An 18586-nucleotide genomic window follows, 5' to 3' on the forward strand; every position below is an offset into this window, starting at 1 on the left:
CCCCAAGCCACGGCAATGACGGCGCGGGGCCCCCCCGTCTCTCCCCCGGGCTGTGGTAGAGGAGGGAAGGAGGGAGCTCTCCCACCTCTCTTTTCCTGCCCCCCCGTGCTGCCTGCAGGCAGCCAGGCTCCACCCGCGGTGCAACAGAGTAGCAATTTGTAGCAATCGCAAAATGCCGACTTTGTAGCAGCTCGGCTCGGCACTCTGGCTGGCACTTCTGAGGTTGTAAAAGTCAGAAAACTATTCACATATTAGCCGCTCCTGAGTATTAGCTGCATTTCCGGTTTAGGAACAAAATCTTAGTCGAATTGGTGTGGTTTGCATTCTTGAAATTACTCTATCTTCAGAACCTTTGTTATTAACTGAACTTTGTTTTGAGGATGGCATGTTACCACCTTCAAAGTTGGTTTAGTTCGCTTAAAAAAGGGGGGAAAAAAAGTTTTTCTCACTTAACTTTCTTTTCCTTGAAGTTTCATCCACAAACTCTGAAGGATTTTTAACAATCTGATGATCTAGACATAGACAGCAGGCTAATTTCTGAGAGCACTCGTGATGCCTTGGGGTTTTAGCTTTTTTATTTTTCAGACTCTCTGCTGCTTGGTATGTAACTCTGGAACTTTACATTAGGTGTTAGCAAATTCTCTTCCCAGAGTAGTTAGACAAAACAATCCCTTCCCAGCTAGAGAATCAAGGACACCAGTTACCCAAAATACACAAATAACAGCAAAGAGAACGGGGCAAGCCAAGGGGTTGAGACTTCATACCTGAAGTTGTGGTCGGTCAATTGACCCCAAAATTTTGGATGGACCAAAACTTATAAAAATGTAAATCTCATGACCAGAATGCATCTTAGATTCAACCTGGGTGTAGCTCTGGCCAGGCTCTTGCACTTCCCATCCTTTCAATAAATACCCATTTTATTCCTTTTGCTCTGTCTAGTCTCTGTTCCAGGTCAGCCTTTCCAGGTATCACTTTGCTTGCTAACTCTGTAGTCTGAATTTCACTGCTTCAGTTGGTTTGTTTGCTTTTTAACTCCCACACAGAGACCCACAAAATTCTACCTATGCAGCACGCAGATCTCCCCAACAATGGATGCTGTACACACAACACTTAGCAGCTACTGGCAGCACTGCTTGTTGCCAACTAAACTTTCTAGAAAATAGTTGATCAGCAAGTTAGATGTCACACTGTTTAACTTATTTAACACACACACAGCTTTCCAACTGAAGTACTAACCCATGCTTTTCCAGCAAGCAGTATTTTTCCCACTCTTCTTATTTAAGCTTGGAACAACTGATTTAATGCAGATGTAAGTCTCTTTGCAACAAACTCCTGCCATGTGTTCTCTCAAACATTTACATCATTCCTACTTGAAGACAGACATTTTAAAAAAACTCTCATTTACATGTTTTCTTCACATCAATACTTCTCCACATTATTCTAAACTGCAATCTCAATATATGATGTGACATTAACTTCAGGAAAATTCAGCCATAAACATAAACCACAACAATGTTTGTATTTAAAATTTTAGAACATTTGCAGTGACAGTCTTCCAGGTCTTCAAAAAACAGATGAACTTTGTTAGCTGATCAATTATTAGAACATTTAAAATCTGCTTCAAACAGATAAAACTAATATTAGCAGAACACATCCCTACAGACCAACTCAGACCAAGAGAATAGCAATGTTCTAGAGACAGTGTTCTTTGTACATCTCTCAAAGTTGGTATGTTACAACAACCACCATATCCTCTGCTCTAAGGAACAGGCTGGCAGCAAGGGATGTAACCAGGTTATGCTTAAATCCTTATCTGTGGCAGAAAATGAAAACTGCAAAAGGGAAAATAATTAAATTGAAATTTAGGAGTTAAACATATGACGAAATCCCCAGACCTCCCCTTGAATTTAGCAGGATATTTCCCAGAAATTATATTACTTATTTTTCCCTTTTTATAACAGTCTGAGCAAAGTCAGGCTTGACAGTTGTTCCTGTTCTTCTTCAAGCCTATAACTTGGCTGCCAAAATCTTGACTACCTACCCAACATGTGATCCAGAAACTGAAATAACCAAATAATTTCCTCCCACCCTACTCTTTCTCCTGTAACAAAAGCTTTTGATTTTAATCTTTTACACTTTAATCTTTACATCAACTTGAATTCCAGAAGTTCATTCTGCACAAACCTCAAACCCTCCAAAGAGAACATTTTATTTAGCATAATATGTCTTTCAGTATGTGTCTATCCACATTTCCCTGCATTTACCTTACATTTCCATTTTGTGAAAAAAACTCCCCAGATTCTGGAGAAGGTCACCTTAAAGCAGGGAACAAAAGCACAGAACCAGCCTGAATAAAAGCATGAACAACCTGTGACAACTATTCAGATACATTTCTGACTTGCAAGAACTGTTACTATTAACTTCTGAAAGAATCACAGAATCACAGATTAATAAATCCTATTAACCCCGAACAACTTGCTGCTCAATGAGAACTTCTGATTCGCCTTACGGAAAATACTGGCTTGGAATGGTAAGAGTAAGAAATATCCATTTTAGTTACAGATTACATTACATCATAGATGATATTGGACGCAGCCCCAAATTTTGTTCTACTTTGATACTGCTACACAACATACACTGCATAACACAGATCACATCTAATTAAAACCTTTCTGATCAGTGTAAAATGCTCTTTTAATGCAACACTGTTCCACCAGAGGACAGCATTGTGCTAAAAGCCTAAGGAACTTTGGTTCACCTTAAGTTATCAAACATTATGTTCTGAAAGTTTCTTCAGAGGTATTCTCTTGCAGTATCAATTCTCAGTCTCTCTAGTTTCAAACTCTGAGTGACGTGTGTCAGGCCATATCTAACAGTCCCTTTAAAAAACTTTTACCCTTTCACCACAGAAGTCTTACTACGTTCATATCAAGCCCACATATTTTCATCCAGGTGAATTATTTCAGCATTTTACATGTAGCATGTTGAATGGTTTGTTGAGTGATTCTAGGAAAAAAAAAGTCAAAAACAAGATAATACAACAAACAAAACAACATAATTTGATCTTATGACACTGAACTGGTTTAGCTAGAAATTAACTAAAATGAATGTAACTGGTCCTGGGTTTAATAGATACACCAAAGAGAGCACACAGTCTGAATTCATAATGGAGAGAGTAACACTGAAAAAATCATATGGTTCAAATACTATATAAGTAATTTCATGACCATAAGGCGCACCAGACTATAAGGCGCACCCCCGGGGAGTCGGCAAAATTCGCAACTTTGTAGATCATATAAGGTGCACTGGACTATAGGGAGTCCTTTTTATTTGCAGCGAGGCTCCACCCCCAGCTCCCCCCGCGCGGTTTCTGGCCAAGGCCCCGCCTCAAGCCGGCAGCCACTGGCCCCCGGGCCCGCCTGTACCCAGCAGGAGGGGTGCCTCAGGCCTCCAGGCCCGCCTGTACCCGGCGGGGCCAGGGCATGCCCACCGCTGCTCCGTACCGCCTCGCCAGGGCCGGGCTATGGCCGCCACGCCTCCATGCCCCCTCCACGGAGCCAGGGCATGCCTGTAGAAGGGCCACCCTGCCTGCACGGGGCCGGGGGGCGCCTCTGGAGGAGCCGTCCCGCCTCCGCGGGGCCAGGGCGTGCCTCTGGAGGGGCCATCCTGCCTGCACGGGGCTGGGCTATGCCTGTGGAGGGGCCGTCCCACCTCCACGGGGCCGGGGTGTGCCTCTGGAAGGGCTGTCCTGCGTGCACGGGGCCGGGGGGTGCCTGCCGCCGCTCTGCTCCGCCTCCACCTGGCAGCCATGGCCCTGCCGGCTCCCGTCGCAGCTCACAGCTCTCACTTCCGGGTAGGCAAATTTCTGAACTTTGTCCATCAGATAAGGCGCACAGGACTATAAGGCGCACTTCCGGGTTCCGGAGAAAATTTTAGTCAAAAGGGTGCGCCTTATAGTAGTGAAATTACTGTACATCGGGATCAATTTGTATTTACAATTACAAGCAAAGTTATGAGGTAATCATATGAGGCTGTCAATGAAAGTGACTGTAATGTCCCAACCCATTACTGCCTTGGATAGATCCACACTTGTAAAAAAAGCAAAGGTTTTCTCCCCTAGTTGGTGTCCTCAACAAAGAATAAAGAATAAAGAATAATGGAAGCCAAATAATTGGACCCAGACAAAAATTTACCTGAGAAACTGTAGAAAACTCAGCATTTTTTTTCTTGTAAAGAGCATATGGTCAAAGATGAGTAATACAGAGATACTGAAATAGGTTCCAGCCTCAACACGAGGTCTTCAACTTTACCAATACTTTGAATGTACTATTTAATTTTTTAAAATTTCAAACAAAGTCTCAGTCATTAGAAAACATTTTAAATACATATGAAGCCAACACCTGAAGTATTTAAAGAGTGAAAACAACAGTTACTTCCCGATACCAATATTTAGTCATTCTGTTGGTCCTGAGAATTAAATTCCTTTCCCTTCGCAATACATTGGAAGTTCTTCTACTTCATGGGTACTTATCAGTATTTAGCATTCCTGACAGGAGTTGAATATCCAAAACCCAACCTTCCAGCCAATTCTGGTACTGTTTTTTGTTCATCAGTGCTCAGAGTGAGAATCACTGTATTTCTTTAATGCACAACACAAATAAAAAATTAGCCTATAAAATATTTCTTCTCCAGAAAGAAAATGCCAGCTACTTAAGAATTTCTTTCTAACTTACACGAAATACTGAAAGGATTCACCCTCCTAAAGACTGAAAGTATTGCATGCAAGAGTACCACTCAGTTTCAAGGGACTGGACAAACTAAGGTTTTTACCTTTTAAAAACCCCAACTTAAGCATGCAAGTGAAAATTCTAAAGTTGTGCTGCCTATTTTGTGGTACAAAAGGTTGCTACCTTATTTATATATTCTGAAGATCATACATAACACTACTTTTAAAATGCATCTGATATGTTTTAAAGGATTGTTTCAGGTTTGTTCCATTTTAAACAATTTGTTTGACATTAACTATCTCATCTGTAGTCTACATGCCACACAACGAGTTCAAACCTTAAGATGTTCTATTTAAGCAGCTCAGTTGTTTCCAAGACTGAAGAGAGGAAAATATATGCCATTTGATACTTAATAAAGAAGAAATGCCAATTGTTTCTTACTTTTATAGATTCATTTCTTAATGCAGACCACTGCCTAGTTTGAGAGGTTGTTTGAGAACTTCTGTTGTTTCTGTGAGCATTTCACCAGAAAAATCAACCAAATCATAGGATGGTAATTTTTGTTTACTCTTCCTCATGTTTACTAAAACCAATGAAGAAAATAAACATTAAAGACACCTGCAACATAGAACCTACTTCATCACAAGTACTGAACAGAAAATTCACACTATACCCTTGAAATAACCAAAACCACTCTGCTCCCTCACACAGCCTGAGTCAATATGGCTGACATGCAGGATCTTCTTACAGCAAAGTAACCAGAAGTGGAAGAAGTAACCAGACTAAAAAGAACTAGTAGGACCTAAGTTGCAGGCAGAGATGTTGTGGACTCAGAAATGAAAATAAAAAGGGAAGAAGAAATGGAAGGAATTGGGTCTACAAAAGGCTTTTGTTTTCTTCACTGCACTCCTTCTTCCTCTCTGGAGTAGAAAGAGATACCTGAATCTGCTCACCTCTCTGTCAACAATCTTCATGAAGCCCACTTGCACAGTGCCTGATACTTAAGAGTCACAGAATCATCAAGGCTGGAAAAGACCTTTACAGTCATCAGATCCAACTGTTCACCCAGCAATACTACTGTAATCCCTTAACAACTAAACCATATCACCCAGTGCCAGATACAGATGCATCTTGAATACCTGGTTCCCCTATCCCCCTGGGCAAACTATTCCAATTCCTAAATACCCCGTTTTTTTTTTTTCCCTAGTATCTAACCTGAATCTTCCCTGTCTTAGCAGCAGGCCATTTCCTCTTGTCCTCTCACTGCATGCATGTTGGAAGAGAGAGATACCCTTCAGGTAGTTGCAGAGAGTGATGAGATTCCCCGTGAGCCTCCTCAAAACTAAACAAATCAAGCTCCCTCAACCATTCCATATTTTCTGGACCTTTTAGAGCCTTGTTGCACTCCTCTGCATACATGCCAGCACCTCAATGTCCTTTTTAAAGTGAAGGGACAACCGAACACAGTACTTGAGGCATGGCCTCAGCAGTGCTGAGGATGGGGACAACCATTCTCAGAATCCAACAATACAACTGGCCTAGTAAGTTTCCCTGATAGTCCTGATCATCTCACACATGTATCCAACTAACTTTTAAGAATAATTTACTAACCATTCTATTTGAAAATAACCATTATGTCACATAATTTTTCTAAAGAGTTTCCAGTCTATCACTAAACACTAAAACCCATCACTGATTCGTAGATCACAGCTCAAAAGTCTTCAGTACTTAAGTATTTTAATGCAATTAGCTCATTTTCGTAAACAAGACTCAGATGTTTTACTTTATTTGCCGAACCACAAAATAAACCAGGTATAAATAAAACAGCATTTTATCAAAACAGACAAAACATACCTCACTTCATGATTTAAGAAAAAAGGAGAGGGATGGTCAAACACCCTTCAGGTCTCACTATAGGCTCAGTTGCCATGCTACAGTTACAAAATGCATGTAACAGTATTTAAGGATTTAAAAAAAAAAATCAAACAATCAAATAATGTAACAATCAAATCTGAGATCTTCATTGAAAAGTTTTTAAACAATGTATTAGAAAAAAAATCTGTAATACAAAGATACTAGTGAGGAAAACCTAGATAATGAAACAGGGGAAGATGGACATATGGGAGGTATTTTAGCTGTTTAACCTCAATTTCTGTCTCTTGGAAGCAACAAGGTTTTCCTTTACATTTGCAGACTAAGCTCTGTTCTCCACTGCCCACTAGATGCTGCTTGAATTCCACACAGAAAGGTGGTTTAATGCACTAAACAGCTGAACTTTTCAAGTTTTCAAATGTTTACAAGCAAAATCACTCATCCTCAAACTTGTATCTTCTGCAATTAATACCTTCTTTAAAAATGTACACTGTTTTTTACGACTACCACACTGTACCCTGAGTTGGATTCTAAAGTTTGCTGTGATGTCCATGTCAAATACGCAGCCACAAATATAGCAAGTCTCCTAGTCTACACATCACAGATTGGGTATGAGCCTGATATCCCTTCCATTTCTTCCTTCAATTATCACCTTGAAGTACTTCAGTCTGGGCTAAATAAATGTATTCTGGCATGCAATTCCCAACAGTCCATTCCTTCATTTTCTGGTCATTTTCCTTTAATTTCTAATGCCTCCAGGAACAAAATATTAACTGAGCTTTGAGGCACAGTAAGAATGATATCTCTCTGTATCTGGCTCCAATACTAAGAGCTGGATAATATTCTAACAAACTATGAGATAACCCAAAATATATTAATATCCTCCCCTTATACTTATTTTTTAATGTGACATGAGTTAAACTTGAGAGTTTGTATCTTGCAGATACTCTGCTTCCAAATAAACTTTAGACAGCAATCTACAACAACATAAAAACACCAGCAATAACAACCCCTACTAGTACATATTTGACTAATAATAGTAAATTATTCAATTATCTACACTATAATGACAAGTTTATATTCTAATGAACCTTTACTTGTATATCTTCATTTACAAAGCCACTCTTCTACAGCAAAATCTCAAGCTGTTTTCTCTGCTCATCACAAATGTCTTCCAGAATAAGGAACACTGTATGTTGTCAGATTCCGTCCGGCATTTCACAGGCCTTATGGCAAACAACCTTGGAAAAGACAACTGCAGATTACAGTATCCATTCTTTCTGAATTCAGAAAGGCAAACAGGCTTTTATTTGTCCATGGAATTTTCTAAACTTGAAGATAACCAAGGGAGAACTGGAAAACGCACCTGACCTCCTGAGTCAAGACACTCTGCAGTTTCTATTCCATCTTCTTAAACCTGCAAAATACCTAATTAATGCAATTAACAGGTCATGGTTAACCAGAAGTAACTGACTTCCATCTCCACAGTCAGAGATCAAACAACACTTACTGACATTTTCATCTTATCAGAACAGCACAAACAATAGCAGGAAACAGGTACGGAATTAAAATCACCTGAGCTATCTTATGCACATCTAGACTGAAAAAAGCTTAGTCATTACATAGAAAGCTCCGAATTCTCTACAGTTTACTTTTGTGAAGCTTAGATGTCTTTCTTCAAGGGAATCCTTGAAATCTCTTTCCCAAACTTACCCCCTTTCCGACAACTAGTTCAGAGTCTACTTTGGTCGTATAAAAAGTAATACTAGCAAGAGTTCACGGGCTGAAGTTAGTGGCCTTATTTACTCTTACGCAGTAAAGACAGAGGAAACTTTAGAAGCTGCAACGGCATAATTATGTCAGCCCAGAAGTGATCTTTGTTCCAGCACTAGTAGTCTTGGTAAAGTTGCTCTTATAGATCCACTTTATTGGTGGTTCATAAGCTACTTCTCACTACAGAGATTTTTCACTTGCAAAGATAACCCACACATCAGCTTGCATGCTGAAATACATGTAACAGCTGTACACTAAGCACTATTCGTGTTAGGCATATCTCAGCATTCTTGCCTACATTAAAAGCATATGTAAATATATAATAATTCAAACGCTTTGTTGAGTAGAAGTGACGTGATAGTATCCTGAGCAGAGAAACCTTTGTGCCCAAACCACAGATTTCTTCAGAGTTAATTTAATTCCATTATGAAAGAAAGTCCAACTGACAAGGATTTATAATCAAGACTCACAGCAGTCTGAAATTCATTCCAAGTGAACAACAATTTCTGAGCATGTACAGCTAATACACACACACAGAGGTAAATATGCAAAAATATATTTCCAGTAAAATTGAATGTCGATTCTTACAAGAATCATTTATTTGGAGTTAAAGAAATTACTGACAATCACACAAGATGTCCTTACATGACTATACACTAAGCATTTGTGACCTTGAAAATCATGTATGATCTATTGCTGCTGGAGCTAGGATACTTGAGATACCTATCAAGTACCCACAGTATCACCTGTTTAACAGCTCACAGCACTGCCCTCCAACCAGGCACCTCCAGGACACTGTTATTCATCTGCTAAGTAATTCTAATGTTGTTCTAGGCATACACCCAGGTGTTTATTTCCAGAAGCTGCCATGAAGTTCCTCCCATACCATCAAGTATCTGGAAAGCAACACTGCTGGTCTAAAAACTGTCTGGAAATTAGTTTAAAATTAAAACCCTAATATCAATATTATTATTTTTATCTGGCACATTGATTTCTGCTGATTTCTACACTGTTTATACACAGATTTCACCTCATCCTTTCAAGTTTTTAGAGTAAATACAGTCTCCTAGAAGGAGCCATTGGAAATCACCTTCAGTCAAGAATCCTGGCTGCTTTAGTATCAATAAGCCAATAGTAAATAGCATTTACACAAGGTATCAGCTGCTACTGAGTTTTATAAACAATGACTCTGCTCAAGAAATAATTAAAGAATACATCAGCCATAACCTAGTAAAACTTTCACTACTAAAGGCACCTCATCTCACCTGCCAAAAAACAAAACCAAACCACAAATCCGTATCTGTATCTGGCCGCCTAAAACCATTCCAGCAACAGCTTTTTTCTGAAATAAGTGAGGGCAAGTTGTGCACCAAGAAACACCAGAGCTATGCTTTTTCAAGGAGGCTTACAGAGACAGGTATTAAATTTCTATTACACTTACACTCAACAGGTGTCTACAGCTTCCCAAGGGGTTGTTGAAAATCCCACCCCAGAGCACTCAAAGGAGAAAAGCAGGAGAGGAAGAGCACAGCAAGGGGAAGAGAGAATAGTGACAAGAAGGTAAGAGAGTAAAGGATAAGAAATCAAAGACAAAAAGAAAGAGCAAAGATAATTTATCCTACCAGAGACAGCACCTCTTGTCAGTCAAGACAAGAAACATTGCCTCCCAAAAAGAATCTGGCACCAGGAAGTGGCAGAAGGGGAAAGACCAAATCTGACCTGAGGTAAGAAAAAAAAAATGCAGTTATAATTTTTTTTTAGAACTGTGTCTGCTGTTTCATCTTACTTTTGCAGTATATTTTTAAAAATCTTTAATTAATATTTTTCTTCATTTTGTCAGTGGTGACAGTGGGATTAAATGTAGAACAGATAAACAGTATTTTGATAAAAATGGGAAATTAAAGACAAACTTTAAGTCATATGGGGACGTAATGCAAAATGATAACTGCAAACAATATATGCTAGTGAAATGTCCTGACGAGTAAAAAATTTGGAAGAATGGACTTACATCTATAAAACTCACTGCAACGACTACAAGACCACTAATTTCTACCAGTAGGAGACTTTGCTGAGTGCCTATTGGCAAGACAAAATCTACACCTGATATCCCATGTGCACATGGGAGAAACATCAGTCTCTTGTGTCCAGGTATCTAGGTTCCAAGTTTATTGCAACAAGAAAGTTGTACTCAGGTCTCCAACTGAAAATGGGGTAACTTTTAGAGGCAGTCTCCCAGAAGCTCCAAAGAAAGCAATCACAACAGAAAGAACTAGTACAAACATGAAATTTACTGCAGGATGACAAATGAGCAATAAAGAGAATGCTCATAAAAAGCAAATCATAGACTATGCCTAAAATCTTTCACAAATATTTAAACATTAAAAGAAAAGAAAATTAAAATTCCATCAAGTAAATCCATCCACCCTCCCCCTATCAACTTATTCTAACTACATTCTCAGAACAAACCTGGCAGGGGTGAAATCCTTTCTTCCTAACGTGTCAGAGGCTCCAGTGATGACTTCTAGTTGTACTTAAAAATGAATTCCAAACTATAACAAATAACTTGAAGTGGTAGATATAAAGGCATTACCTGCACACATCCCTGATATCCAATTCCAATGATGCCTCACCATTTTTACTTGGCACAGATCTCACTTCTAAACTTAGTAAGTTACAACAAATCACACAAAACAAGTAGCTATGAACTGAAATGTTTGGCTTATACATATTTTCTGAAACAGTGAAACTAATGAGCTTGTCTCTATGCCTCGCACTGAATTCCAAATGCTCTTACACTTTACTGTGTCAGAATGCTACACTGAAAAAAAATGTGGATAACCATTACGACTAGGTATACAGAAAACTATTGGAGTAAGTTCAAACCAGACACTCAAGTCCATGCCCCCTCACACATCCTTACATCCTGAGTCACTAACAGCACTCTGCTTGAGTTTTCTGAACTGCTCACAATATCTTAATAATGTTGTTTCTGTACGAGTGAGCAACACTTCTGCCTATAGCTAAAGTTTTGTATACCCTTTCTCCATTATGTCTCCATTTTCAGAAACTACAGCTACCAAATCTGCTCATCTAATCCTGTAGAGGGGAAGAACGCATTACATGTGGAGGATTTAGCCCAAATGATTCCAGGAACAAAACCCATGAAAGCCCACTACCTTATTCACATTAAAATGTGCATATCCCTAGTATCAATTCATGGTCAGAATCTATCCGATGTCATCTAACACAATTATATTCCTTTCTTAAAAAATACTACCTTACTCAGTGCACCAGCATGTGTGATCTTCAGTAAACAAATAGTAAAGTCCCTATTTGTTTTGTCCTCCTTGGTCAGCCTGAGCTCTTAGTTATCTTAGTTCAAAGAAATTTGCACTGGCTATGAATTTGCTCACTGCCTTCTCTCTGCAATCATTTATCTACAGCATTTCAGTGCACCCAAATATCAATGAATTACCTTAACAACACTTCTAAGCAAGATCTCGAATCTCTTGAAATAGAGGGAAATCACAGCTTGTAAAGAATAAAACTCTAAGTCCACTGAATTCAGTCAGCCAATCTGAGAAGCCAAAGAAGAGATTTTTAAGAATTCTTGACTTTCTACAACTAAGTGTTTTTTCAAAGCTCATTGCTCAGTTAATGCAGTTGAAGATGTGAATGCTCAGATCCCAAAATCCCAAACCAGGTCTTCATAAGGAACTACTACCTGTGAATTCTTGACAAAGAAACTTACCTAGCAGTTCACATGAACTGCACCAGAGGACAGGATAGTTGATCCAGCTTTCCACAACAAAACTTGACTGTCAACACCTTGGCCATCCTTTCTTTCTGTAATGTCTCTACCTGCTCATTTGCTGTACACTCCCAAACACTGAGCAGTGGTCTAACAGACAGAACCCTCCTGCACACCTTAAAGAATGCAGGGAGGTGTGGAGTAGATAATATGCAGCTGTTTAAAAAATAAAGAAACTCAAATGAAGTTGAATTATTGCTGTCTCTGCAACCTGTCTCTGGTACATCCCAATTCCTGAGCAACATTCTTCAAATATGCTGCTGTGTCCAGCAGTTTCTTGAATGTATTAACACTTTTTGTACTAGTCGCTGCTTTGGTCTTGTATTTAACAACAGAAGTAACATAACAATGAAAACACAACTATGAACAGTGACACCAACAACTCTCCCTGAAATGCTATCAGTAATGTAAACATGCAAAAGTATCTGAAAAACTTTCCTCCTGTTATTTAACATGCATGTACTTTATTTGTCCAGTACCACTTAAACAATTTTCATGGCTCTATAAATTTTCCTTAAATCCCTGCCTGTTTAAATCAACATTTGGAAGAGAGCTTTTTCCCTGTTTGTCTTCTCTCTTCACCCCCACTCAATAATGTTGGAAGTATCATAGTTCTGTTTCAGATTTCCTGCTTAAGATACAGGCTATCAACATCGATTTAAGTCTATTCTTCTCCCTTTTCCCATGATGGTGCCATTACTTTTTATAAAGACCCGAGAGAAAAAACAGTCTCCCATTACAAACATTTTTGGAAGATCTTGTTAGACTCTGTAGGAACAGCAGCAGCTTGGTTCACAGTTTCCTAAAGCAAAGTTAGAACCCTTCTTTTAAAACCTAGCTTCCATAAAGCTAGTAAGTCTCTTGCCAGTTAAAATATGAATTCTGTTTCCAGCTCTTTTTATCATTAAATGATGATTCAGTTTCCTACTGAATTCAAACAAGTTTAATAAGAAAGAAAATGACTGTGTTCAAATATTTCCAATCACATTTGCACTGTTCACATTTAATGTTAACATTTTTTGTGCCTAAACACTGCTCTCACCAGTCAAGTTGTCACACTAACAACTCATTTTCAGATACTGCACTACATTTGTAATTAGATGCATTAATATGCTACCATAAAAGTAAAACTAACAAGAGTATGAAACATTTTGCATTTACAGTTAGAAAATGCTTTGGCAGACTCAAATACTAGTGCAAATTTCAAAAAAAACTCTGTTTTATATTACATGTACCACTTAATCTGGACTTACTTCCCACAAAGTAGATCTCAGTGGCAGTTACACACAAAAGAATTTGCTATTATTCTCTATTGTGAAATAGCAAACTTCTTGTTTGGAGAAGATGCAAGCAAAGTAAGGCAATGGAAGGCAGCAAGTTGTAACTGGTCTCACAGACAAATGTTTCATTACTACATGCCACACTTCACCAGCACTGTATCTTGAGTACTTTATACGAAAAAGATGTAGTCTTGTTAAGTGAATTAGAGAAGTTTTACATGCAAAAATATATTAATTCTGCATTTTGTGTCACACCTTTATAACTGACACCACACGAAGTATTAAGTTATGCATCAACTGGCTGAACGTTATTGTGATGGGAGTTTGTAGGATCCTTCTGCAGCTCAAGTATGACATAGTTATTGCATCATTACAATGGACAGAAAATTACCCTTGCTATTAATGTTTTCGAAAAGTTTGTTTCAGATTAAGTTTTATGTTTTGTATTGTGACCTTATAGAAAACATCATCAACCCAGGCTCCCAATCTTTTCACTGTACAGCTAGAGGACTGGAGCTAACATTACCTTTATCCTAACGGCTTTGAAGTGGTTGGTATATATTCAACTGTAACTATGATTTCTTGAATTTCAAAGATGAAGATGCATTTCTTTTTTAAGATTTGGTTATTTACCCTTCTACTACAAATAAACAAATGATTTCAGTATCTCTATGCAACACATTTGTGTATACACACAAAGAAAAGGAGCACTGAAACACTGGCTTCCTCTGCTAAAAGGATCTCAAAGCCAGAGACTATTTGGAAAGGTCATGCTGTCCTTACAGCCACTGCTCTCCCTTCCTAGCTGTGTTACCACTGTCCATTCACAATTTACTTCACGTGGGACTAAGACTAACTGCAGACCTTTGTTGATCCATGAAAAATGCTGACAAATGGGGACCAGCAAAAAAACCCAGCACTTGCATTGCTGACAGCTCTTCGAAGTTTTAAGACTACCTCCTTTAGTAAGAACAAGCAGAAAAGGATGGAACTGGGTCTGGGAGTGAGGCACCGAGCATGAGAGATGGAAAACTAAGTGATGCAGGTGATATGGAACTGGGAGCCCTCTGGAGATGCCACTGTAGGGAATCTGAACCCAAGCCAGTTAATGCTGTTGCGACCTAGTTCCACAAAACAAGTTGCAAAAATGGTCTTGTAATGATGTTCCTGGAAGTTGCAATTCTGGATTTTTCTGCTGTCCTGGGTGGTGTCTACTGCAAAATAAGAGAATCATTGCCAGACACATGTTCATAAAAAGACATAACCTGTAATAAGCAAAATATCTTCTGGTAAACTTAATAGAGCGTAAAAAAAAAACTACCTACCTGTTCCTTGTAGGGTGCCAAATATTACACCACCACATACTCCTCCACAAAGGGGCTAACCCAGAGAAACACAGAATATTACTCCTATAAAGGGAACAACATGAGATCCAAAACTAGGGAAGGACCTCATATTACAGTCTATAAAACCAAAGGCAAAGAACAGCTAGCCTCTTAACACCAAATCACAGAACAAAAATGGTTTTGAAAAATTAGAAGAGCTTAGCAATACTGAGAGATAAATACTTAACTCTTGACAGCACTACCAAGGAAGTCTCTTGAACACTGAATAAACCTATCAAAAAAAAAAGCAACACTAATTCACTAACTAAATTCTAGTTAGTGTCTGTTTTCCTGGATTTGGGAGGAACAGAAGTCTAGACCTCGTGTGAAATGAGAGCACAGTGAAAAGGCAGGCAGGCAGGCTATCGTGAAACTTTTTGTGAAGGGTAACAAAATCTCACTTTAAAAAAAACAAAAACAAAACCAACTAACCAAAAGATTCCAAACAATTGCTTTGTACAGATTATTACACCAAAGAAGTCAAGAAAGCCCAAAGGAAAGTAAGTGTAAATCTCCATCTTTACAGCCCACTTAAACTCCCAAGCCTTTAGAATTCTAACTTCTCCAGCATTTACACATCCAGATACATACTCTTCCACCATAAAATTGGCACAGCATCTCATTTCTGCCAAAAGACATCAATAAATCTTGTTTGTAACTGTGTACAGCCATAAATTTTTTTAAGAAAATACACAGAAAAAAAATTCACTTAAGCGTGATTAAAGCTTGCTTTTTCTCTATACAATAACTTCCAAGACAGTCATCCCCAAACTAGTCATACTGGATCAAAAATTGTCAACTGTGAATAACCTTGCACAGTTCTGAAGCAAGAATTACCTTTTTTTCCCCGTGTATATAGTTTCTAAGGATTTCCAGAGTTCTACTAAAATCAAGCCCCTAAACCGCTTCTCCATGAAGTTGGAAAACCACCCTTCCCATACTAATACGTGTTATTCTATCCTTGTAACTAAAGTGGCCTAAAAGAACACATTTGAGGTGTGAAGTAAGAGGAGAATAATTGAGAAACTAAGAGACAGACTAGCTTTAAAAAAAAAAAAAAATTACAAAATATCACAAGGATACAGTAGTAGATGTCATTTTTAATCTCACAGTGTTCTCATGGTTTCAGGAATGCATTGTTTGTTTACACACGTACCTGAAAAGTCTACATCCAGGATCCAAAACTACCAAAACGCACAGACGCTTACCAATTAGGTAATTAAGTAGGCAATTATCTCTTTTTTTCTAACTAGGTATGTTTAAATGAATCTGCTTTGGAAAGAGACTATTAAGCCCAGTTTCATTAACAGTCACTCCTTCTAAAAATACCAACAAATATCAAAGACAGGAAATATAATTTTCCCTGATACAAATATCTAACAACTACAAGAAAATTCATGCTATCGTCTCCATAAGAAACATACATGAAAACCTTCTAATTCTATTTTAACAAAAAGAGTTGGAATGTCTTTTTAATACACATCACCACTTCCTATAATAGTCCATGCACATGTCACTGAAAACTACTAAACAACAACGTAGGATATCACTTAGCACTTCAATAATTCTGACCTGTTCAAGTTAGAAAAGCCTGTATTCCACTATTGTACACTAAAGAGAGCATCATGGACACATGCATGACAGCAGATACTTACAAACTGTATAATCCTATTCCACCATCACCAATAGCAACTTTGTGATCAATGAGTATTTCATTTCATTTAAAAACTGCATCTTTAACCATAAAGAAATCCATCTGCACCCTCCCGGAAAAACATGAAGGTGGGAAGGAGGAAGAGGAGAAAAATCAGCAGTCAGACTAAGCTTTAACAAGTAAACCATGAAAAAAAGTTAGTGGATTCAGGGATTACAATTCTTTCATAGAGTCACACAAATAAGTCTGTAAAATACTGCAACACATACCAAAACCCCATCACATATACAACACTGCCTAAAATCAAGCTACTAACTAGAAGCCAGCAGTATGAGCCACAAATATTGAATTTTCCTGTAATATTTCCATCAAAGTGTTTTAGGTTAGATGGAACAGAGAAATGATAAATTAGATAAGAGAAAATGAAGACAATACTTAATTAAGTTCCTAAAATGGCAGAAAGTTACCTTTCCAGATGACAACCCCTGGTTTTACAAAATACTAGTCCAAACACTTCACCCGTTTGTAAACAGGCACGGAAAAACCGAGCAACTTTTCTCCTGGTTTCATACTTTCATTTCTTCATGCAGAAATTCCTTTCTTAGCTTCCATCTCTTCCTCCACCCTGCTCCTTCTGACTAACTACCCACTGAACTCCTCCACGGCGGTAAACACAAGGGGACCAGAGGCAAGCAGCATAGAGAACACGTTTCTCCGGCGGCCTCAAAACATGCCAGTACTACACCAGAACCGGCCTCCTCGGCCGTAAAGCAAAACCGAGGGAGAACGGGCAGATCCCAGGGCGGCCAGAACACAAGCCACTCCTCGCCAGGGGCAGGCAGGCTGCCCGCACACTTCTGCCGAGGGCCCCGCTTCCCCGGCACCCAGGGGGGCCCTGGGGCGCGGAGCCCGGCCGGACCCGCCGCGGCGGCGGCCGACACGTCGGCAGGGCCGCCCCGCGCCACCGCCCACCCACGGCGGCCGGGCCTGCCGGGGGCGCCGCACCTCGTTCCGCCCGTCCTTCGGGCGGAGGAGCGGGGCGGCTCGGTCCCCCCGCCGGCCGTACCTGCGGCCTCGGCCCCGCCCGGCGGAGGCCGCGCGGCGAACGGGCCGTACCGGCCTCCCCCGCTATGACACTGCAGAGCGCGGCCCGCCCGACGGGGCCTCTCCTTCCTTCCGCCGCCGAGCCCCGGGCCCGCTCCCGGCGGCGCCATGATGATGATCGGCCCCCAAGGCCGCCGGGCCGGGCCCCGCCGCCGCCGCCGGGAGCGGCCTGGGCGCCCCGCGCCGCTCACCTTCATGTCGGGACATCCTAGTCCAGAGACGTCGGCCCAGGCCCGTCCCGGGGCTCCCGCGGGCAGCTCGGGCGCCGCTGTGGCCTCGGCCCCCGCCGCCGCCCCGGTGCGAGAGGAGAGGGGCCGGGGCTGGGCCGGGAAGAGGGGAGAAAACACAAGAGGCGGCGAGGAGCCGGCCTCCCTCCTCCTCCTTCTCCTCCTCCTCCTGCCTCCTCGCTCGCCCTGCGGGGGGCGGATCCGGCGGCAACGGCTTCCCGGGCGCCGTGACACGGTGACTCCGGGCCCCGCCGGCCGCTGGCGCCGCCTCCCGCGCCGCTCCGCCCCTGCCGCACCAGCGACGGCGGCGGCCGCACTGGAGCCTTCCCGGCCCCGGCCCCTGCCCCTTCCCCTTCCTCCTCCCGCCCCGGCCGCGCTGCTGGAGGAAGAGGAAACTCCCCGGCTGGGCGGCGGCCCTCCCGCGCGGGCTGCCGGGCCAGGGCGGGCTCCGCCCGGGGCAAGGAAGCGGTCGAGGTAACGGAACCCAGCACCGGCCTGACCCGAAGGACAGCTTTTTTTAATGTAAAAGGAGTAGAGAAAGAGGGGCAGAGAACAGCTGGGCGCATGGCCTGAGCCGGCTTTCCGTCACTGGTGTTGTGACCCATTCTGAGACCCATTTGGGGAGCTGCGACTCCAGGGATAAGGCTGAAGTCTTTCCTTCGTGTTTTTTTTTTCCGCTTTCCGCCTTTGTCAGGCCTGCAGAGGACTGGCAGAAGTGTCCTTCAGTTAAACTGTAGCTCTGTGAATAGTATG

The 18586-nt window shown here is 41.0% G+C and overlaps 1 protein-coding gene across 2 annotated transcripts in view; it reads right to left on the minus strand.

Annotated features, from left to right (window-relative positions):
• KCMF1 (potassium channel modulatory factor 1) overlaps positions 1–18046 on the minus strand; it is a 41676-nt gene extending 23630 nt beyond the window's left edge. The window contains exon 1 of one of the 2 annotated variants that reach the window (XM_033084947.1): positions 17798–18046. In XM_033084947.1, the coding sequence (XP_032940838.1) occupies positions 17798–17813 (16 nt within the window). In that variant the 5' untranslated portion in view covers positions 17814–18046. Of the gene's footprint in view, positions 1–9994; positions 10086–17797 lie in introns of those variants that run through there. The other variant, XM_033084948.2, reaches the window with a different exon arrangement.
• Between the last annotated feature and the right edge of the window lie 540 nt (positions 18047–18586).

Source organism: Catharus ustulatus, chromosome Z (assembly GCF_009819885.2).
Source record: "Catharus ustulatus isolate bCatUst1 chromosome Z, bCatUst1.pri.v2, whole genome shotgun sequence".
Lineage (NCBI taxonomy): Eukaryota > Metazoa > Chordata > Aves > Passeriformes > Turdidae > Catharus > Catharus ustulatus.